The sequence below is a fragment of the Adiantum capillus-veneris genome, chromosome 25 (assembly GCF_014529385.1).
Source record: "Adiantum capillus-veneris isolate H3 chromosome 25, ASM1452938v2, whole genome shotgun sequence".
Lineage (NCBI taxonomy): Eukaryota > Viridiplantae > Streptophyta > Polypodiopsida > Polypodiales > Pteridaceae > Adiantum > Adiantum capillus-veneris.
In genome coordinates, this window is record NC_140955.1 from 51,826,354 (window position 1) to 51,849,653 (window position 23,300).

The 23,300-nt window shown below is 41.6% G+C and overlaps 1 protein-coding gene across 1 annotated transcript; it reads right to left on the reverse strand.

The window, feature by feature from the left end:
• Positions 1-4,353: 4,353 nt before the first annotated feature.
• Positions 4,354-6,874, reverse strand: LOC147424881 (uncharacterized). The gene is made up of 8 exons (XM_086500623.1): positions 6,572-6,874; positions 6,097-6,263; positions 5,949-6,003; positions 5,739-5,858; positions 5,563-5,633; positions 5,315-5,356; positions 4,987-5,105; positions 4,354-4,810 (listed from the first exon to the last, which is right to left on the reverse strand). The coding sequence occupies exons 1-8, from the start codon at positions 6,839-6,841 to the stop codon at positions 4,788-4,790; spliced, it is 867 nt and encodes a 288-aa protein (XP_086356749.1). The 5' UTR covers positions 6,842-6,874; the 3' UTR covers positions 4,354-4,787.
• Positions 6,875-23,300: the final 16,426 nt, after the last annotated feature.

Sequence of the window (23,300 nt, forward strand, 5' to 3'; positions counted from 1 at the left end):
GATTGTAACTTTTATGGTTGATAGATCTAAAAGTGTTTAATTTGGAGCACAATATAATCCAAATATAATTTGCATTGTGCATTGGAATGGGTACTATCACAATATATCAAAGCATAGAAAAAACCTTTCAAGGTTTCCATTACATAACTTAGTAGTTAACTTAGTTATGGGTGGGTTTAAACTTTATTGTCATCACTATACAATGGCTCTTATGCAACCATTGTATGCAGAATAACAATGGCCCTTTAGATAAAGGCATCCTTACATAACCAAATAGTTAAGGCTTGGGTTTGAACTTTATCTTCATTAGCAAAAAATGCATTTTGTGTAGCTTTGCAAGCTTGATGCAATGGCATGGAAACTATTAGAAGCATGTAGCCTTTGTGACCCTATAAATAAACTATTAAAACCTTGTGCTACCCTCAAGATAGAAGATAGAGTGTAGAGTATAGAGTGAGAGACTAGTTCGCAAGCATTCTCATATGACAAAAATATTTTTGGGGCACTTAAGAGGAGGTTTTTTGTCACTATTTTGAGGGACGAGGGGGGTCATGTTTTTTTTTTTTGGGGCAACTTGGGAAGGACTCTCACGTGGAGAGTTGAAGGGCGTAAAGGGCTATCTCTCTCTTGTGCTCTCTCCCTTGAAGGGGAGTGGAGATCGACAAGACACAGTTTTGCAAGCTCTCCCAATGGAGAGTTGAAGACGTGGTATGCAAGAAAGAAGAGTAGAGAAGGAAGGGGGAACTGCTTTAGTAAGATCACTCTCATACTCTCTTGCTCAGACTCTAAATCAACAGCCTTAGGTTGTGCAGGCTTAATAGGGTTCAATTAGAGTAGATTTGGGGTTGGATTTGAAGCTAGTTATTTGATTATTTTCATTGGGATTATACAGTCAAAGCATAAACTAATCCATACTTAGTATATGGCCACTTTGTACCATTTGGTTATTCTAAAATCGTTAATTGGAATAATATGTCGGCTTCCCCTTTTATTTATTCCTTTATAATTTGTGTTAAATTTTAATTATCATCTATGATTAGCAATCTATTATCTAAATCTACATTGTTTTCTCTTTGTTTCTTCTCAACTCTCACATCTTTCATAGCTAGAGGCTTGATGCTGACCCAATTTTCCCTACAGAACTATGTACTTCAACACCATTTCGGTGAATCTATCGGGGTGAGTTAGTGAAGATGAAGTCGCATACAGAGGTGAAGCAATTTATATAGAAAATTGCAAAGGTTAGCTCGAATTCTTCAAAGAGGCTCAAAAGACACCGGGTTTTGTTAAATTAATGCAAATAATCAACAATTTTTCAATATTGAAGATAAAAAGGAAACAAAGCAATCAAAACAAAATGAAGCAAGAGCACTTGCTCAAGTGTATGATGTGAAGGGTATTTTGATTGGAATGATAAAGAAAATTATCTTTGCATGCTACAAACTAGAGATAAACTTCAAAGGTGTATTAGATTATCATTAATTAATTTTTGGAGCGGATCCGCCACGAACTTAAGTCCTAAATGAAATGAGCAAGTTCCAACCGGTGCACACGCGAGGCACCAGCTCCGACCACTCCCCTTGTGCCCTGTCCCTCCCTTCTACACCTGCCACTGCTGTGAGCTCTGTCTCCCCCGCCTGCAAGGCACCAGCTCCGACCACTCCCCCTGTGCCCCGTCTCTCCCTCCTGCACCTGCCGCTCCTGTGAGCTCTCTCTCCCCCTCCTGCACGTGCCGGTCCTCCGACCTCTGCCCCTCTGCCTTGCGTGTGGCTCCGTCCCAACAAGCTCCGCCTACAGTGTCCGCGTAGCTGCTCTGCACGACGACGACATTACCCCGAGCGCCATACGTTCACGCAAAAACTATCGACCCTAACGAGGCCCAGCTCTGGAGCTGAAACACAGGGCTGCTCATCTCCTCAGCGTGCAGGACGTCCGCAGCGACCAAGGATAACGCCTCTCTCTCTCTCTCTCTCTCCCTCTCTCGGACGTCCTAACACTTGGGCTGCCCGAGCATCCCCAGGTTGACCCCCCTCTTCTCTCTCTCCTCCACACGGCCTTCTCCTCCTCCATTTTCTTCTAAGGCACGATGCCTTGCCTTAAAAAATATCTTGCATTGCTTGAGTTTTACCTTCAACACAAAGAGAGGATCTTACTAGATTCCTTATAAAACAAATGAAAAAAAGATTGGGACCACATACTCGTATGATCATAGACTTTGAGCAAATGGTGAGTTCACATTTGAGAGAGCACATGCAAGGGTTTTTCAAAGTATATGAGGATTATTGAGAGACTTTCAAAGAAGCGTTTTACAAGTAAGTGCACGTTATCTAAATTCACAAACACAGTGTCTCTTTTTCGTAATGAGAGTGCTCTAGAAAAAACAATGTAACCAATTACTAAAAACGCCGATGCAATGTGTTTATGGCTTATGCTACAGATGTCAGGAACAATGCTTCCAATGATGATGTAGGTTGTCTTATTACTAATTTGCAAGAAAGTACCATCTACATGGACTATTTTCAGGTTTACCATGATTCTATGTAGGCTATCAAAGATGTGACTATTGGTTTAGAGGTTTCTTGTGAGCCTATGCATGAATCTTTGACAATTGCAAAAGGGAAAAATGCAATTGATGAGATCTTAGGGAGTACCTATTCAGAGGGGGTGCATGAAGATGTGTAGCCTCTTAGTGTCGAAGCTACAAAGATGTGTTATCGTGATGCTACGGAAAGAGAAGTGAATTCCATTTTTGTGATGTATGATGAGTCTTATGCTAGTGGAGTTCAAAGATATTTAATGGAAGGTGAGTAGGTTGAGGATCTATTTATAGGGCAGAAGGTGAGTAGGTTGAGGATCTATTTATAGGGCAAAAGACCCCGATTATTTTATCGATTTTTGTGTTTTGTTTAGGAGGAATTTGGAGGTCCATAATTGGGAAGTTCACCTAGGTGGCCTTTAATAATCCCACATATGATTCTAGGCAAAGGGAATTTGCACTATATACATTAAAGTGTGGAAGACTCACTAGTAACAGAAACAAAGGGAACTCGCTCCTTTGCCGCCATGGCATTCTATCGGTTGCCTTGATGTGGGCACTGCACATTGATGCTACCAAAGGCACCACCGGTTGTGGTAGTGGCATGGCCATGGACCGTGTAGTTAGTGGCAGGCATGTTTACTCGCGGGCAACCATTATGGACGGCCCTTTATGCAAGTCAAGGTGCACACATTCATTCGGGATTGTGCAGTCGAAGTATCTACCGACCGATCCATATCGAGTTAATGGCCGCTTTGTATGGCTTAGATGGTTAAATCATCAATTGAAATCATTTGTTGGCTTTGCCTTTTATTTATTCCTATATAATTCATATTAGATCTTAATTATCATATATGATTAACAATCTATTATCCAAATCTGCACTTTTCTCTCTCCACTCACATCTCTCATAGCTAAGGGCTTGGTGCATTCCTGGTCTCCTTTGGAGAATAACGCACTCCAATATCAAAATCATAATCATCTTCAAAGCACCTTAAAAAAAGAGGTGTCCTAAGAGGCCTAAGGCCAATTGCCTTGTGTCAAGCTTAAGCTATTGCTCAATGCAAAGCTCTCATGCATTATTCTCCATGGCGTCAAAACGTTTTGAATGCCACTGGCCTAATTCTAAGCAAAACAAACATTAATTCAATCCATCTTGAGTATGAGGCCATTTGCAACCGCCTTTATCATGTCCCTCTAAGGATCCATGAGAAGTTTTCAAGCCTAATCTACACATGCAAATTTAGTACAAGGCTCCTTTCGAGGATTAATATTGTGGCTCCATTTGCCACACCTAATGTAGTAGCATTCATGCTTGTTATGTGTAATTGCAAAACAAGCAAGACACCATTTTTCGATTAGAATACCATTTTTCAATTGCAACATAGTTGGCCACCAAATGATCAAGGTTCTAAGGATGTGATAAAGCGTGCACTAGTTATCAATAATATATTATTGATGCAACTATGTCATCACCATACTTACAAAAAGATTTGCATAGCTGCATATAACATATAACTAATGCATGTGTGATTATACATGAGGCACAATTATATCAAAAGGTAATTGATAACTATGCCTCATGAACATTGTCTAATATTGCATACACGGAATATCCTTTTGTGATTAAGAAGCCTCGAACTTCCTTTCTTTTGGAACGCAAGGCACACTTGAAAGACTCAAGGACTAAAAATCAAAGTGTAAGTTTTTACCACTAATATCACTACTTGGTTGCTTGCAGTGTCCTTGAATGTTTTGTCTTACAGGACTAAGAAGAATTTGTATCCCTCAAAACAAGCTCACAACGATTACGGCTGCATCAAATGATCCAACATGATTAATATATTATTGATGCAACTATGTCATCATCATACTTACAAAAAGATTTGCATAGTTGCATATAAGACACATAACTAGTGTGATCCTACATGAGGCACAATCATATCATAAGGTAATTGATAACTATGCCTCGCATGACCACTGATTAATATTGCATACATGGAATTTTCTCTTGTGATTCAGAAGCCTCGAACTTCCTTTCTTTTGAAACGCAACCCACTCTTGAAAGACTCAAGGGCTAAGAATCAAAGTGTAGGTTTTTACCACTAATATCACTACTTGGCTGCTTGAAGTGTCCTTGAATGTTTTGTCTTCCAGGACTTGGAAGAATTTGTATCCCTCAAAACAATCACAACGATTATGGCTCTATCAAAAGATCCAACATTGTGGTAGCCTTGTTGAGATTTGGTAATCATTCGGAACCTCTTGCATTGACTGTTGAGCCACAAGAAAACGTCGCATTAACATGGAAAATTTGGACACATATTCTTCCACAAGGTCATTGTTATGACACAAAACCCAGTCTAACCAAATTTTGAGGTACTTTCTTCTCATGTCAAAACATCCATAAGAATAAATCTTGAACAAGTGCAAAGGTAAAGACAACACACCGGGTGTTCTAAAATGGATTGGAAGTAACCGTCTTTGAAGCTGTGACGTTGAAGGTAAACCACTGCTACCCACAAGAAAATCCAACTGGACTACCCATGGCACAATTTTGTAAGGGTGCCTGAGAAAGTAATATCAAAACTAAAAAACTACATAAGGTTTTGGCTCATTGAGTAGTAGTTGAAATGTGCCGAGGTATTATTGATATGTGATAGCTCATTGGAATAGTATAATCAAAGAGCTTGGAAAGCCCATGATTTTAGCGAAAGTGTTCTTCTACAACCATTTTTGACCAAAAATTCATAGATCTTATTGACAAGACAGGAGTACCATGAGTGCTCAACAAGAGTAGAAAATAGACTGAGCAGAGTCCTTCAAGGTTTGTCAAAGAGGGGCAGCTTTGAGATTGTCACGTATAAAAGAGAGTTGTACGACTGCATCTTAACCAAGCCAAACGAGATGCTCGATCGGAAGCTTTCTCAAGCTGGTAGTTAGAATAATTGATAGAAGACCGATAATGTGTGCCAAGCAAGAAAAGCCTTATGGCAGTGAAATGATACCGTTCAAAACTCTGTTACTGCAATACAAAACGTTTAGCATTCCACACTATGCTCATTCTGATGTCTCTTGACAATATAAAGCAACGTACCTGTTCTGCCCATGGGCACCATTTTGCATGCAGATAAGCATGTAAGGGGACATGTAAAGAAAAACTCAGAGATTTCACGCATATATACAAGCACCAATGACATACCTCTCGTATGGTGAAAAAGTTTCCCAGTGACTTGGACATCTTTTGCGTGTCCACAGTTACAAACCCATTGTGCAACCAGGTAATTGAAACGACTCTGGTGGCATGCTGCGCAACTCTGAGCTATTTCATTCTCATGATGAGGAAAGATCAGATTATCAAAGCATGAACCAAGATGCTCTGCACTCATGGAACTACACTCAATGTGCCAACCTGGCCGACCCAGGCCCCATGGACTTTTCCAGGCAGGCTGGCCTTGCTTTGCACTCTGGAAAACAGGAACCAAAAAAATTCCACATATCAAGTGGTGAAGTCAACACCCAAAATTTCTATATTCCAAATACCCTTACTTTATACATACCTTCCAAGAAGCGAAATCTGCTGGATTGTGCTTTCGTTCATAACCGATGACATGCTCACCAGCTCGATTTTCATCAAAGTCACGACCAGATAGAGATCCATATGTACCATGCTCCTCAACATATTTGTCAACAGAAACGTAGACATCTCCACTTTCTTGCGCACTATCTGAAATGAATCCATCCACAATAGCTGAGTAACTGTGAGATTGTCGAAAAGTGTGATTCCACACATTCACATTCACCCCAAAAAGAAAAACCGCCTATTATGGGTCTAATTCCTTGTGGTATCCCACTTGAGCCCATGAAAGCTACACCTTCACCAGGATAGAGCACAAGCACCAGGATATGCTACTTGATTCCAGATGAAGATCTTTGAGGCCACAGGAAGATCTGCCCTAGGGGAAGATTATCTTACTGAGATTTCTCACTCTGCAAAACATCGCGAGAATCTTGGTATGCTTCATCCGCACTTACTGCCTGAACTCTGATGCGTGCTCTGCGTGTTTCCAAGGTGCTAGGCCTTCCTGGTGCAGCTTGCCATAAACAAATTAGATGCCATGCCATCGGTACCGGCCCTAAAAGCATCCGATAATACCTGTGACGATACACTAGGGGGGGAAATATTAGACGCGCTAGTGGCTCATTTCCTGGCCTCAGGCGTGTGTTCGTTAGCTCTTGGGTATGACAACCTGCAGAAATGGCGTGGCCTATTTCGGCGAAGAATGCAGAAAGAGGGTAGGGCATTTGCAAAAGGCTTTCTGATCTTCATTTTCAAACACTAACCTAGAGTGCTTCGTTAGCTGCGTTCGCTTCCAATTGAGGCTGGGTTCAGACTGGGTGGCGGCACATATACCCACAGGGGCCTCTTCGTGAGATGGCGCACGAATATTGGAGGAAAAGAACACAAAGTTCTCCGGACCCACCAAGATTTTGGGCGACCCTCCCCCCCCCCCCCCCCCCCCAACCAAGAGTTGCCGCCTTTAGTGAAACAGGGGGGTGGAAGCAGACGAATTCGATTAAGGCTGTCGGCGCCCTCGTCTAAACCCAGCCTGAGATAGAGCAAAGTATGCATACACCATTTCAGCACTTCTCAAATGAAAAAAGAAAAGACAAATTTTATTATTTGATGCTATTAATTATGTCTAAGATATTTATTTACTGGGAAGAGAGTCATAAAAATGAAGCACAAAGAGAGAGAGATATATATATATATATATATTTCATCAAAGAGTGTGTTTGGGATACTGATCGTGGTGTTTTAGAGGTGTATCTCGTCCAAAACCACAAGGGGGATTATAGTTTTTTAAAGTTCAATGTTTGTAATCATACAAGATGTCAATGTTATTAATTGTTTATTTTTTTGTTTTTATAGTTCAAAAAAAAGAAGACATGCAAGTCTCCTTGCATGGAAGAGTTTGCAAAGTCCTCCCCAAATTTTATAATACGAGGGAACGTGCCATTGCCACGGCAACGTGCAATTTTGAGTGTGTTCATTAACTGCATTCTCAGTGTCAAAAATAAAAAATGGTAATGTTTACTCACCTGCGTTGAATGTCTATTATCAATGTACACAAGTTGCATTTAACCTTCCGTATGACTGCACTTCTCGAAACAAACATGATAGTGGAGGTGGAGTGGACATTGCAAAGCTTGAAGCTGTGTTACCAAGCTTTGGTATGCAAGAGTTGACAGGGCTCTTTTACAGTGTTAGAGGAACATTTTGAGCGTGGTAGGTACTAGTTAATGCATATGCTACCTTCCAAGGGTGGATGAATAGAGTGTTTGGTCCCTACTTGGGTAAGTTCATTCGAGTTTTCATGGATAACATTGGCTGTTATAGCTCCAGGGCTACACATTTGGAGCAGCTGAAATTGAGTTTTGAAAGGCTTCAACAAGAGGGTGGGCAACTCAACCCAAAGAAGTGTAAGTTTGCTCATGCCAAAGTCCATTTGCTAGGACATGTGGTTTCCCAAAATGGAATAGAAGTCGACCAAGAGAAAGTTAAGGCTTTGTTGCTTATGGGTCCACCGAGCAACACAAAGGATTTGGCATCGTTTGTGGAATGAATACATGCCACATGCTTTTGATGGTATCAAGAGGTATTGTGTGCTTTACCAATAGTGAGTCCTCCTGACTTGCAATCGATTTTCTATGTATCTATCAGTGTGGGGTCAATAGCTTTTGGGTCGGTGCTTTTACAAAAGCTGGGAAGGAACTTCAAGCCTATCTATTTTGAGAGCAATATGAAGAATGTAAGTGAGTTCTCCTACACATAAATGGAGTAGTGAGTATTAGCCTTGGTTCTTGCTTGTCGTAGGTTCAAAACATATCTGCTGCCCCAAAAGTTCTATGTGCTCACCACATCAAACCTTTTGCCGGATGTAAGACAACAATTGAAGCCTAGCAAGTGCATTTTAAAGTGGACTATGGACTTCAAGAGTATGAATTTGAGTTTAAAGTGGATCATTCCGTTAAAGCTCACCCGGTGGACATAGTGGTATACAAGGGAGAGGAGCTTCCATCTTACCCAAGAGTTGACAAGGATGATCATCAAGAGGAAGTAGATATTACAAATGCGTATACGATGATGTTTGATGGTGCATACAGGAAAGTTTTGCAAAAGGCAAGTGGCGGGGTAATCATTTAGAACCCAAAAGGCGATCTAATATTTTCTAGAGCTTACAATCTTGATGAAGCTGAAGTAATAATGAGGTTGTGTATCTCATGCTTTTCCTTGGGTTGAAGAAATGTGTTGAGTTTGGATTGAAGAGGGTCATTGCAAAAGGGGATGCGTTGCTAGTCATGAATCAATTGCTTGGTTTGTGAAATGTTAAGAAATACAATTTGAAGAAGTGATTCTATGGCATCAAGAAGCTTTTGAATGAGTTTGAGAAGATGCAGTTTAAGCATGTTCCTTGTGAGAACAATAAAGAAGCCGATGAGTTGGCTAGGGACAAGTTGGATGCCTTGGTAGCACCTTCAAAGGTCAAGGAAGCCTTGTATGCAGGAAGGGAATCATTTCAAGATGTAGAAGTATTTCTTGGTAAAGGACAGTGTCTAGAGGGCATATCAATGGTTCAATGTAAGACAATAGTTGCAAAAGCAAGAAACTACACATTAATAGGTAAGGATCTCATGTTTTATGGGGAAAGTGTTGTACAAAGAAATAATAGGCTTGATTTTGAAGCACTGCCATGAAGAAACAGGCCATCAAGGTAAGGATCAAGTTGTCTTTTTCATTTTGAGAGCGGGTTACTGTTGGGCCTCTATGATGAGAGATGCTTATTTCTGGTGCAAGTCGTGCCATGAATGCCAAGTGTTTGCAAGCTGAAAGCTTTTGGCTGAGCCTCAAAAATCTATAATGTCTTTTGATGCATTTGAAAAATGGGGAGTGGATGTTGTAGGTCCAATGCCAAGGACCAACAATGGCAAAAAGTATATCCTTGTGGTTGTGGACTATTCGACAAAGTGGGTGGAAACAAGAGCTATAAAGGATGTAACAGCAGGAAGAGTGGCCTCTTTTTTGTATGAACAGGTGTGTTGCAGGTTTGGAGCCCCTATGGTTATCATTTCTGATCGTGGACCAAGCTTCAGGGGAAAACTTGTTGGTGCTCTCATGGAGAAATTGAAAATTCAGCATAGACATTCTTCTCCTTACTACCCACAATGTAATGAGCTGGTTGAAAATTGCAATGGTCAAATTGTGAAGATGCTATCAAAGTATTTTAGAGAGCATACTAAAGAGTGGAACTTGGACTTGGACTTGGAAAAGTGTTTGTGGGCTTATAAAACCGCGTATAGAGTATCAACACAGTTCATGCCATATGAGCTTGTTTATGGAAAGGAAGCTCTCATGCCCATATAGGTGCAGGTCCTTGAAATTGTTGTGTAGAATGCAAGGGCAGCATAAAGACAAGTTGTAGAAAAGAATTCTTGCTCTAGAGTTGTTGCAAATGAATAGAGAGAAATCCAATGATTATTATTTTAACAAGCAAAGACAAGGATGGAGAAATTGAATAAGAAGCTGCCAGAGAATGAGATTAAAGAGGGAGATCTGGTGATGAAGTGTGACTCTTGCTTGGATTTCACTTTTCAGAAGAAGTTGAGGGACAAATGGTTGGGTCCACACATAGTGAAGCATGTATTTTCTAATGGCACATATGAGTTGGAGAAATTGTCTGGTAAATGCTTGCGCTATAGAATAAATGGTTATAGATTAAATAAATATTTTGCAAGGGATGTGGTTCCAGATGCAAATAGTCTATTGGTTGAGCATAAATGCTCTACATAGAGGGCGGGCAATGATGATAGAACGCTTTTGGCATGTACAAATTAGCGTGTATATGCATGGGCATATGTACAAAAAGATGTAAATACAATGTCATTCATTTAAGAGCTTTGCAGAGTTGTTTTGGGTTTGAAACATGATGCAATGTGTACACATTGTGAATATTCAAGTTTGCCTGTCGGACACACATACATGCCTGGATAGGGTATTGAGGCCTTGGATATGGTTCTAGGTGGCTTCTTTTGGTTCTAGGGATTGTGTTTAAGCTTTCTAGAATATAAAAAATGCAAGTGGGAGGTGTGGGCACCCTGGATCCACCGGAGAAGTTTGACACATGCAATAATTGTCTATTTTCGGTGCTTGATCTGCGATGATGCATGCACTGCCCTAGAAGTGGTCAAAAATGTAATGTGGGGATGTGGAAAAGAAATTTGGGATTAAGGATCAAGCGTACAAAATTTGGTGAATTTTGGAGTTTGTTTGGGGGTTTTCTGGTGAAAAAAATGCCAGATCGGGGTCAAATTTGGACCAAAAAGGGTCAAAAAATGGTCAAAAATGGTGTGAAAAGGGGGTAAATTTCCACATCACTCATGGTTCCACGAGTTTCCAAGCTTAAGGAGAAATTTTAAATCCAATACTCAACACTTTCACCTCTCTATGTGTGGGAGGAAGTAGGATTCCTACATGTGGTCTCATGCAGTCCCATTGCGTTTGCATCCTGTATTCGAGTGTGTGAGGTGTGGAGGAGTGAATGAGAGATTTTTCTCTTCAATTTTGCACTTGGGATAGTCTATGGAAGTTTTGAGGTTTCCATGGATGTGTGTGTGTGAGCAAAGGGAAGAAGGTGCCGCTTTCTGCAAGACTATGTGACCTTGTATCGGTGCCATTAGGGTTGTGGCTACTCCAAATAGTCCAAAAGAGTAGAGTTTGGTGAAGGCTTTGCAATGGTTTGAGAGAGGCCTTTTGTGCCTGGAGTTTTTGAGTGTTTGATGGTTTTCTTGTATATTTTGGTCACCATCGAGTATGATTTTAAGCGTTGATCAACTCGACTCACCTTGCAGTGTCTGCGGACAAGCAAGGGCTTGTAGGTTGAGGTGTTTGGGGTTTGAATTGAGCTTGTGGGTAGTATTTATAACGATCTTTTGAATCGTGGTGAGTGAGGTGAGAAAATTAAGGAAATACCTTGTGTTGTGTTAAGGTTTTTGGGTGTGTGAGTGTGCGCACCACGTCTTTTTCTCCATCAATGTTCAATCGTGCCATGTGTGAGGGCCTACCTGATACTTGCATTTTGTCTACTATTGTACCTATCTTGAAGCTAGGGGACCCTATGGAGCCTATGAACTACTGCACTATCATGATTGGACACGCATCATCACGGTTGTATGCATCCATCCTTCAGCAAAAGTTGAGTAGATGGACAACGAGAGAGGGTGTATGGGTAGCAGGACAGGTTGGTTTCAAGAGAGGTTTTGTCTAGTCTTGATCATATTCTGACACATAGAGCCATTATTTAGGAGGGGTAATCACATGGGAGATGGTTCTATTGTTTCTTTGTGGATTTTTGCAAAGCCTTCAATACAGTGCCCAAAGCTAGACTGATGTGCACATTATAGAAGATGGGGGTACCCGCATAGTTCACTTGGGGAATCATAGCTCTATACAAGTTAATAGTGGGGCTTGTGTGCACTCTAGAGGGTATTTCTGATTTGGTTCACTCCATTATCGAGGTGAAATAGGGTTGCCAACTATCTCCTACACTATTTGGCATGTATGTGGATTAGGTTTCTAACTACATTGAGAGAGTTGGTGATAGAGGAGCACATTTGGTAGGGACATGGATCCCACTACTGTTATATGATGATGATATTGTTTTGATTTCTCACTCTCCCAAGGGGATGCAGCGTCACTTAGATGCTTTGTACACATTTTCTCATGATAGTGGATTGTCTGTTAACCTTAGGAAAACCAAGGTTATGGTGTTTAACACCACACCACAACGGGTCAAGAGGTCGGCACCCACATTTACATATGGCTAAGAGGCGGTGGAGTATACAGATTCATAAACTTATCTTGGGGTAGTCTTTAGTGGATCTATGTTTTTAGTGAGGAGAGAAATTGAGACTAGACTGACAAGAGCTTATGCAACCTTGGGAGGATTGGAGAGGACGCCTTCATAGGTTCAAGAACCTCAAACAAAGCTCTGGATTTTTGACACTCTAGTGGCTTCGTTTATGCTTTATGGAGTTTCAATATGGGGACCCTCATTGGACCACCATGGTAGCTGTGGTAGCACTGATGGATGGATATGTATGGAGAGGCCTTTAGTGTAACATTTAATGGTCTAAAAACTTATGTGTAACGGAAATTAGCATGAACATAGTGGGCATTTCATTAGAATAGATTCCTAATGAGAATTACAAGAGTGCTTGGGTGGAGAGAGAAACAAAAAGCATAACACCTAGTTAGATAGCATCAACAATACTTTCAAAAGAGAGAGAAATTAAGCTATTGACAACAGTTGAGGACCGGATTTGCATGGAGCCGGTCCCCCCTCCAAAAGGCTTTTTATTATGGTTTCTCCCATCAAGAGAGACATTGTACAATACAATTCTTTGTGTTCCTTCAAGACTAGCTAGTGCAATGAAGATGAAAGCTTCATGCACTAAGCAAAACACTTAGTAAACACAACTTTAATTATCCCTGTTCTCAGACCCAAGACCTCACACACCTTCGAAGATGGTGAGAGCTAGCAGGGTATGAAAGTAGATTGAGAGGAAGAAGGAGTATCTTACGAGAAAGATGTACATCTCCTCACATAATCACTCATATTAGCATAGCTTTAGCTTAGTAATTAGCTTGGTAGAGGAGATGAGCATGCATTGAAGCTTGGCTCTTGGTTGGATTTGCATCCACAAGCCAAGAGTCTGTCGATGTAGGCTTCTATCTCACAAGCTTGGAGTAGGTGATGAGCTCTCCATTAAAGCTTGGGAAGAGATAGTCTTCTCTTTCTTCACACATGAGATTGTGTGAGTGTGTGTGATAATGCCTTGCAAAAATCAGCCCCCTCTCTCTCTTGGGCGAGCCCTCTTGCTATTTGCTCTTGCAGGCTCCCCATTGGACCTCCCCAAGTCAAGCCAATGGCTATTAAGCAGCATAAGTGATAGCCTTCTGACATGTGTCCCCCTTTCCCCTTTTGTGAGAGCTTTAGGTAATTTAATAATTAAACTAAACTCTCATTGGACCCCTTTGCCTCCTGGCCAATAGGAATCAGGCAAGCCATTGGGCTCCTGAATGCTCATTGGACCCCTTGGGAGACTGTCCAATAGTCTTCTAGGAGACTTAATTCTCATTGGTTCTTTTATTAAGTGTTTTTAAATTAATTAAACTAGATTTACTCTAGCCTAATTCTCATTGGTCCACCTCCAAGGCCATCCAATAGGAATTGGGCACACCTTGTGGGCATCTGAGCTAGGGAGCTGACATGTGTCCCTAATTTCCTTTGTGTAAAGGGAGCCTGTGTGTGTGTGTGACTTTCTCTCTCATCCCCTAGAAGAAGGGCTCGCCCCCTCCCATGTAGGGATATGAAAAGACTTTTTAGTTACACACAAAGCATCCAATTTCCCCTAGGGTTGACCTTTGGACACAACCTTTGAATTTTGGAACCTTAGCATTTTGGAAGTCTTAATGGGCTAAACCTTAGGGTCTTTTTAGCCCATTGTTGCACATGGCTCTATTGTGGCTGGTCTGCTAGCTTAACCAATATTCTAGATTTTTCTCCCCAGGCACTTCCCCACATTAAATGATCAGTTTAATATGAGAAAATCATTTAGGAGAATTAGATATTGATTATTATGACATTACCTCTCTCTTGAAATCATAGTCGTCCTCGACTATGGTGTAGAGAAGATAAAGCATATTCATGAGTCCTTTTCTTAGCGGGTAGAGGATCCCTATGTTACCCTACGACATCATTCCACAATGGATGACTAGTCCATTTGGCGCTTGAGAGCCTGAGGCTACCGCAAGCATGTCTGCACATTAGTCCTATCAGTCTTCCATAGTAGAGTGACAAGCTCTACTTGGTGTTTGGGAGACGTTGTCTCCACAAACTTGATCTAAGCATGCATACTACTTCATTTCTGTGCACAATAAAGAAAAAGAGAGTCTTATAAGACAAAAAAACTTTGTTCATTTTTAACATTTTTTACATTTTCTTACTCTTGGGAAGCATTGTAAGCATTGACAAGGTTTAGGTTATCCTTTAATTGTATGCCTTGCATCCATCTAGCATCTTCAAAAGGATAATTCTTAAACTTAATAAGATATCATCGGATAGTCTTACCGCCTCTTAATACCTTGTCTTCATGTCGGAGAATGGACTCGGGCTGCAGCACCTCCTCTTGGTCCTCGATCTCCGGTGGGTCTTCAATAGTTGGTTCTTGAGGTGGCTCTCCTTTGTAAGGCTTTAATAGGCTCACATGGAAAGCATTGTGTATGAGCCAATGATTGGGCAACTTGAGTTGATAGGCCATCTCATTGATTGGCCTAAGAATCTGGAAGGGACCATAGTACCTTTTTGCTAGTTTAGCATAGTACTTTTGGTGGCCCGTAGGATTCTTGCCCGTCGTGTGCCTTAATCGAGCCTTGGGAAACTTTAACAAGACACAATCGTTTTCTTTAAAGGCTTGGGCTCTTCTGTGCTTGTCAGCAGCAGCCTTTTGCCTTTGCTGTGAGATAGAGATAGCATCCTTAATCTTTTGAAAAGATTCTTGTAGGTCTTGGCTATACTCATCTGCAGCGAAGATCGTCCCATGTACCTTAAGTAGCAAGGGACTTTTTGATCTTCCCTCAATTACCTCGAAAGGTGCTTTTCCCGTGGACGTATGTACAGTGTTATTGTAAGCATACTCCACTAAGGGTAAGTACTTCTCCCATTGGGATCTTTGATCTACTTCCATTACATAGGCTTTCAGTAGATCGAGAATTGTTAGGTTAGCTATTTCACTTTGGCCATACGTTTGTGGATGATAGGCCGAAGAGAAGTTTAGCCTTGTTCCTAAATTCTCAAAGAGACCCTTCCAGAAATTACTGGTCATTCTAGGATCTCTATCCGACACTATAGACATTGGCAAGCCATGGTACTTGAAAATTTGTGAAATGAAGAGGGTTGCCATTTGATGGTCTTTGATAGTCTTTTTGACAGGTATAAAATGAGCATGTTTATTGAACCTATCTACTATCGTCCATATTCCCGTATTCCCATGGATAGACTTAGGCAATCCAAAGATAAAATCCATGGATATGCTCTCCCATGGTGAATTAGGGATTGACAAGGGTTGAAGCAATACAAGTTGCTTCCCTCTATCAAATTTTGTCTTTTGGCAAACCACACATTTAGAAACATACTCTTGTATGTTCACTTTCATGGTAGGCCAATAGAAATATGTTTCAATTCCCTTTAAGGTAGACTAAACCCCTCTATGCCCCGCATACGGTGGAGCATGAGATTCATACATTACTTTCTCACGTAGTGAGTTAGTAACGCATAGTCTATTGCCATAGAGAAGATAACCATCTTGTAAAGTAAATGGTTCTTCTTTCTTCCCTAATGCAAGGGCTGAAATCACATCTCTAAAATCGTGATCAATAGCGTACTCATCTATCATTGAAGATAGATCATTGTGAGTTTCTATGGAAACCGCATTCACTCTCGGCCGTCTTGAGAGTGCATCAGCTACTTGATTATGCTCGCCAGCAATGTGAGCAATATGAAAATGAAATTGCGAAAGGAAATTTGCCCACCTCATTTGTTTGTCGGAGAGCTTGGTCTGCGTCATGAAGTACTTAAGACTTTGGTGATCCGTTTGCAGAATGAAAGGAGTCCCCAATAAATAGTGCTTCCATGAGTCTAAGGCATGTAGAACTGCAAGGAGTTCCTTTTCATATATGCCTAGAGCTTGCTCAACAGGGTCGAGCCTTCAACTCTCATAGCCTATGGCGTGCCCTTCTTGGAGTAAAACAGCTCCAAGGCAATCACCACTTAGCAGACCATGTGTACCTAATGCTTTTCTTTGTTAGGTCATGTAATGGTCCCGCAATTCGTGAGAACTTTTCTATGAAGCGTCTATAGTATGCACACATACCTATAAAGCTTCTTAGTTCATGAAGATTCCTTGGTTTAGGCCATCCTTTTATTACCTCTAACTTTGATGGATCCATTTGGATGCCATCTTGAGAGATAATGTGACCTAAATACTGAATCTCTTGCAAGAAAAATTCACTTTTCTTTCGATTAACATAAAGTTTATTCTCTCTCAAAACTTGAAATATTACATGGAGGTGTTGCTTGTGTTCGTCTAATGAATTAGAGTAGATGATAATATCATCAAAGAACACTCCAGTGAAGGTTCGATGAGGCCGGAACAGCTTCTCCATCAAGCGGTTGAATGTGGCTGATGCATTGGTCAAGTCAAAAGGCATGACAATGTATTCGTAAAGACCAAATGTGGTGTGAAATGCGGTCTTTACAATATCTTGATCAACTATCCTTATCTGATGATAGCCACTTTTTAGGTCAATCCTACTGAAGTAGGTTGATCCTTGTAGCTTATCAAATAGGTCTTCTACCCGTGGAACGGGAAACCTATTCTTGATAGTGATCCTATTTAGTGCTCTATAGTCGACACACATACGATATGTGCCGTCTTTCTTTTACACTAATAGCACCGGTGAGCAAAATGGAGATGAGCTAGGCCTAACCATGCCCTTCTCAACTAACTCATGCACTTGCCACATAATCTCCTCTTGTTGAGCTTTTTATAAGGAGGTTTGTTAGGCGGTGAACTTCCTGGAAGAAGTTCAATTGCATGGTCATCATTACCTCGTTTAGGAGGTAGCTCACAAGGGATGTCGTCAATAAAAACATCTTGAAACCCCTTGAGAAAATTGGATAACTCTAATTCCTTTTGGTTGCTTTTATTTTCTTTTGCTAAAGCATTAGGTTCATTTTGAGAATCTTTAACAAAAATCATGTACACGGAAATAGAGCTCTTTATTGACTTGTTGAAAGCTGGTGTATGTACAATGGGGATAGTGTTACCCATTTCCTTAGCATCTATATACATGTCTTTTTCCCTGAACTTAAAGGAAATTCTCCTTTCAGGAAATTTAAGATCGGCAGCCAGGCGGTCAAACCATGGTGCCCCTAGGATTACATCCTCATGCTTGAGAGGAGAGATAAAGAAGTCCTCTTTGTCCACATAGCCTTGGACATGAAGCCTCAATTTCCCGATTAAGGGAGTGACTGAAGCTTCTTGCCCCTTGAACGCACTGTCTGCGGGTAGGACATCTCCCATCTCGTAGGATTGTAAGCCTAGCTTGGTGGCCAACTCTATAGATATAAAATTGTGAGTAGAACCAGGGTCAAAGAGAATAAAAGCATCATGTTCTCTTACCTTTCCCCAAGCATGGCATAGAGGAGATCCTTTGTGATGAGTTTGGTGAGTCTCCTCCTCTTGGATTTCAACCAAGGAAGCTCTAGGAGGATCTTGACGGTTGTTCTTTTGGGGACAAGCGCGGTACGCATGCCCTTGTTCGCCGCACTTGAAACACTGGTTATCCTTGCGATAACGCTCAAGCTCTTCAGGAGAGAGTTTGTTCTTACCTTTGTAAACTCCCTTCTCTTTAGCTTTGTTGGAGTTGCCCTTAGGAGACTTTTGGACATTGTCCTTCCCCTTAGGCTCATTGGAACCCTTGTTTTCCGGGGGCTTATTATTTCTTTTAGCCCCCGTTTGGAAATTGATTCGTGAGGCCACCATAGTATGGTGTGTTACCGCCGATATGGTACGTGGCCTTTGGGAGTTGACATACTCCGCCATTTCTTCGGTTAAGCCCGCACAGAATTGTTGCTTTTGCTCTCCAAAATCCAACCTTTTAAAGACAGTGGCTTTGAGTTGTAGGTCCCAAAAATTTTCTACATATTTGTGGATGGATTCATTGGGAGAGAGATTTAAGCTTCGCCATTCGGTGAGTACTTTGTCTTTGGCATCGTGGCCAAAAACTGCTTCATAATGGAAGCTCTTAAAGCTTTCCATTTTTCTGGAGCTTCACCGTTGGCTCGTAGGCTAGACCACCATTGCCTGGCGGACTTTTGAAAGTGCATAGCTACATGGCATAGCTTAGAGGACTCCGTGAAGCCCTCATCTCCAAACGCCGCATCAAATTGCTGGATAAAGGCCAAGACTTTGTCCGTAGCACCAAAGGTACCATCATAGGTAAGGAAAGATATGCTCTTCCCTACCTCTTTGAATTTCTTCAGCTTGGATGACCTCTTCCATGCGGCATAGGATTTCCTATGGCCTCTTCTTTTTGATGGTTCAAAGGTTGCACCATCACTTTCTTCAGAAGGTGAAGAATTTGAAGAAGGTGGAGAAGAGGGTGACCTCTTTCTCGCCCTTTTCTTGTTTTGATCTTCGTTGTCTTCACCATCACTTTCATAAGAGGAAGAGGAAGAAGAAGATGGAGAAGAGGGTGTCCTCTTTCTCGCCTTTTTCTTCACTTGCTTTTTATCATCCCTCTTTGAATTATGGCGTGGAGAAGAGTGTGATGGTCTTCTCCGCTTTGGTGGTGATGGAGAGAGTTTAGCCCGCCGTCTTCGTGGAGCCATCTCCACTGAGGTGGCGGGAGACTCACTTCTTTCTCGTTCCTTCGATTGAGGCTCTTGAGTTCTCCTTTGGGAAGGAGATGCATCATCAAGAAGTAAATTCTTGAGCCCTTCGTAGGGATTCTCTTCTTCTTCCCGAATCGGAGAGAGACCTCTTTTGGGAGTCTCACAAGGAGGCTTCCTAGGTGTTCTCTCGTCATGGTGATGAGCTTGGAGAATCCCATGAGCACGGAGCTGCCGTTGCACTTCACTTTGGAGAGATGGATTGCCCATGGCTTGTTGAAGCCTAGAAACAAGATAGTTAACAAGCATTGAAGCATCATTAGTAGCTTGCTCATGAGCAAAATCAAAGTTATCAACATTAATTTCACTCTCTTTACTATTGTCAGCCATTCTAACAATGTTTAGGTGTAAACTTTTTAGGTGTACTTTGGCACTTCAAGCCCTAGTTGCTACTCCTCTTTACCCCTTTAGAAAAAGCACTCAAGCTACTGTACCCACGGCTCGAATACCATTAATTGCAAGGAATAGAAGAGAGGGTCTTTCGACACCAAAACAGCACCGGCTCCTGTCAAGCTTCTAATAGCCCAATAGTGGTTAAGCCATAGGCAAGCCCTGTAGGACTCCACTATTAAGACCATAGCTCTCGACGGTGATGCCCCGTTAACTGCACAAAGGCAGGCGCACTGCAAGGCTGAAAAATCCCTATTCTACTTACTCACAGGCAATTAATAATACCAACCATTTATAGCTAGCTTGAGGACCTCCCTTCTTGAGCAAGAAAAGAGAAACCTTGTGCTCCATGTAACATTTAATGGTCTAAAAACTTATGTGTAGCGGAAATTAGCATGTGATGAGTGCGCGTGTGCGTGTACGGAGTGTGTGCAAGAGAGGGGAAGAAGAGAAATGGGGAAGGGGGAGATGCACATGCAGCCACTATGTGGGTTAGTGGAGAAGAAAAGAGAAGAGTCAACTCTACCTCTTTTTCTCCCTATATTGAAAGTGTACAAGGGTGGTTTCCCACGGCCACCTGGCCTACACCCCAACAACCTCCTACTTGAAGGTCATGGTGGCCAATAGTGGCATTAGTATAGTTAGTCTATACAAAATTGATGAAGCATTGCCGAGGCTTCATCCCACACCCATAAGTTCTATACAATGTGTAAATCGCTCCGAGGCTAGGCTCTTTGTGAGAGCATCTACGGGGTTGTTGACAGTGTGAACCTTAACAAGCTCGATACGCTTGCCAACCAATGCATCTCGTATGACATGGTATCTGATCTCTATGTGTTTCGACTTTGAGTGAAACACTGGATTCTTTGCCAAAGCAATGGTACTCTGACTATCACAATGTAGTACAGGAACCTCGTGAATGCCCAAATCTTCCACTAGACGAGCCAACCATATGGCTTCCTTGCTGGCGTCAGACACAGCAACATATTCTGCCTCAGTGGGGAAAGACATTGAGTACTCCATTGGCTCCATATGTGAAACTTTATAAAAATGATTGCCCTAAGTCTAAAGAGAAAAAGGTTGAAAGGGCACAAGTGCCTTATTCATCTGCAGTTGGGAGTTTGATGTATGCTATGATTGCTACACGTCCTGATATTGCTTTTGCAGTGGGAGTTGTTAGCAGATATATGTCAAATCTAGGCAAGAAACATTGGGAGGCAGTGAAAGGGGTTATGCATTATTTGAATGGTACAAAATGCATGTGCATTTGCTTTGGAAGAAAGGAAGCATGTGTAATGGGTTACATGGATGTAGATTATGCATGTGTAGTGGGTTACATGGATGTAGATTATGCATGTGTAATGGGTTACATGGATGTAATCATGTGTAATGGGTTACATGGATGTAGATTATGCATGTGTAGTGGGTTACATGGATGTAGATTATGCAAGAGAATTGGACAAGAGAAGGTCCACTTCAGGCTATGTTTTTAAATTCATTGGAGGTAAGGTATCATGGAAATCTTGTTTGCAAGATTGTGTTACCTTGTCTACTACAAAGGCTGAATATGTTGCAGCTTCAGAAGCTTGCAAGGAAGCTATATGTCTTCGTCAGCTAGTGGGAGACTTGGGAATCAATGTTGAGATGCATGTGTTACATTGTGACAGCCAAAGTGCTATACAATTGGCAAAGAATCCAGTGTTTCATGCAAAGACAAAGCATGTGGATGTGAAGTATCACTTCATTTGTGAGGTGCTTGAGGACAAGCGATTGTAGCTTGCCGAGATTCACACCACTAAGAATCCTGATGATCTTCTAACAAAGGGATTACCTGCAGAGCGGTTTGCACATTGTCGAGCACTCATGGGCATTGGGTAGATGATCATGGTCATTGTCTACCTGTATTGTATGTATATATACATTGTCACCCCAGCTTAAAGGCACATTGTCCTTTAAGTGGGAGCTTGTTGGGGTGGTAAAGCCCAATCTTCCACGCCTAAGTGTTGGGCGGCCGGAGACTAACCGGGAACTAGCACTGACCATTCATTCTACATAAAACAATAAGGACTCATAACACTAACACTATTGTGTCTGCAGTCCACCCAAACCTATGTCTCATCTCTTCTTCTCTCTTCTCCATTGTTGCAGACACACACATGCTCTCGCACGTGCACTTCACTTGGCAACAAACAAAAGTACCGATGCAATGTGATGAGATGCCATTGTGACCAATGATGGGAGCAAGGGTTTTTGCCTATCTCATCGCTAGCATATCCAAATATATTATAGTAGCCACATATTACTTGACCAAATGGATAGAAGCAAAGAAAACACAAAAAATGACACCAGAACAACAACGTAGTTCTTGTATGAGAACATCTTCACGAGATATGGGTTTTCAATTAAGATAGTGAGCGATTGTGGGACTCATTCCCTCAATGAGATGATTGATTATCTATTTCACAATTTTATGGTGCTTCATTCAAAATCAATGCCATACCACCCTCAAGAAAATAGACAAGCCAAGAGCTTGAAGGTGAAGATTGATGAGCGGCTTTGGGGTGTCCCGATGGAGCAGATTTTAGAGCTGTTTTGTAATGTCCAAGGAGGCAGCATAGATAGGAGTGTCAGGTGGGGAGGAGGAAGGAGCCTGCACCTTATCCCCTATATGATAGCTCAACTTGTCAAATATTTGCTCCTTGGGAACCATATGTTTACTGCCTGAGTAAGAAGGAATCAATTCTGCTGAGCCTTTAGCTAATGTAAGACAATTTTTTAAGAAGTGTCTCAAAAGACCGCAATGCCTGATTTCTATTAGGATAGTTGATAGTTGGGGAAAATAGTACTTTGCCTAAAGATACAACTAAATCATTGATAGTAGGCCACAAGAATGCCGGCAGATGTACAAATTCAACCCAAACTGAGCATTTGGAAAGCAAATCCTCCTTCAGCGTTTTCACTGGTTGCCAAGGAAAGACACGCACCACTTGTCCACATAAGATGATGGTCGTGTTTTTGAAGGATTTTTTATCTTCTACCTTGAAGAAAAGGACTTCGTATAGCCCTGATCCAATGTAGAATAACCTATCCACAACAACCCTCTTAAACCCTTGATCCAAGTAACCGGTTATCTTATTCAAAGTAGGTAATTTCCCTGTGAAATACAAGATGATAGACTGAGTTGTGAAGACAGACTCCTGGCTAAGCACTACATTGTCATGCAAAGTTACTTTGTGTTGACCCTGTACTTCGGAATCTGTTGTGAGAGTATCTTGGATGCTATGGGCCAGAGTTTCTTTGTCCAAAATCTTTTCGGATGCAATAGAGGATGCTGCTGCTTTGCAAGGGTTAAGAAGGAATGCAGAAGGAAGTGCCATGGATGCTCGCCTTCTCACTCTCTCTTTCTTTGTGCTGTCGTTTTTGATGGTGCTGTTGGATTTGGCTGACTTGCGAGCTTTGTGGAGAACTTGTTAGCCTCAGGAGACCATCATGTGCCTCTCTCTTGCTATATTGGATTGCACTGTCGTACTAGACAGACTCGCGAGCCTATGAAGAACGTGTTACCTCAGGAGACCATTCTCTCTCTCTCTCTCTCTCTCTCTCTCTCTCTCTCTCTCTCTCTCTCTCTTTTGCTGGAAGAAACTTGAATTACAGTTCACAAGACTCTCTCCCTCCCTCTCTCCCCGTCTCTCTCTCTCTCTCCCTCTCTCTCTCTCTCTCTCTCTCTCTCTCTCTCTCTCTCTCTCGCTAACTTAAATTTGAATTACAAATGAAAAGACAATAATACAAGAAGTTTAGTT

What these genes read in the sequence shown, in the direction of transcription:
- LOC147424881 (XM_086500623.1), bottom strand. Translation starts at nt 6,841, where the DNA reads ATGCCCTACCCTCTTTCTGCATTCTTCGCCGAAATAGGCCACGCCATT. An exon ending in CACGCATCAGAGTTCAGGCA is followed by an intron (nt 6,264 to 6,571) that starts GTAAGTGCGGAT and finishes GATTCATTTCAG; the next exon opens with ATAGTGCGCAAGAAAGTGGA. An exon ending in CAGATTTCGCTTCTTGGAAG is followed by an intron (nt 6,004 to 6,096) that starts GTATGTATAAAG and finishes CCTGTTTTCCAG; the next exon opens with AGTGCAAAGCAAGGCCAGCC.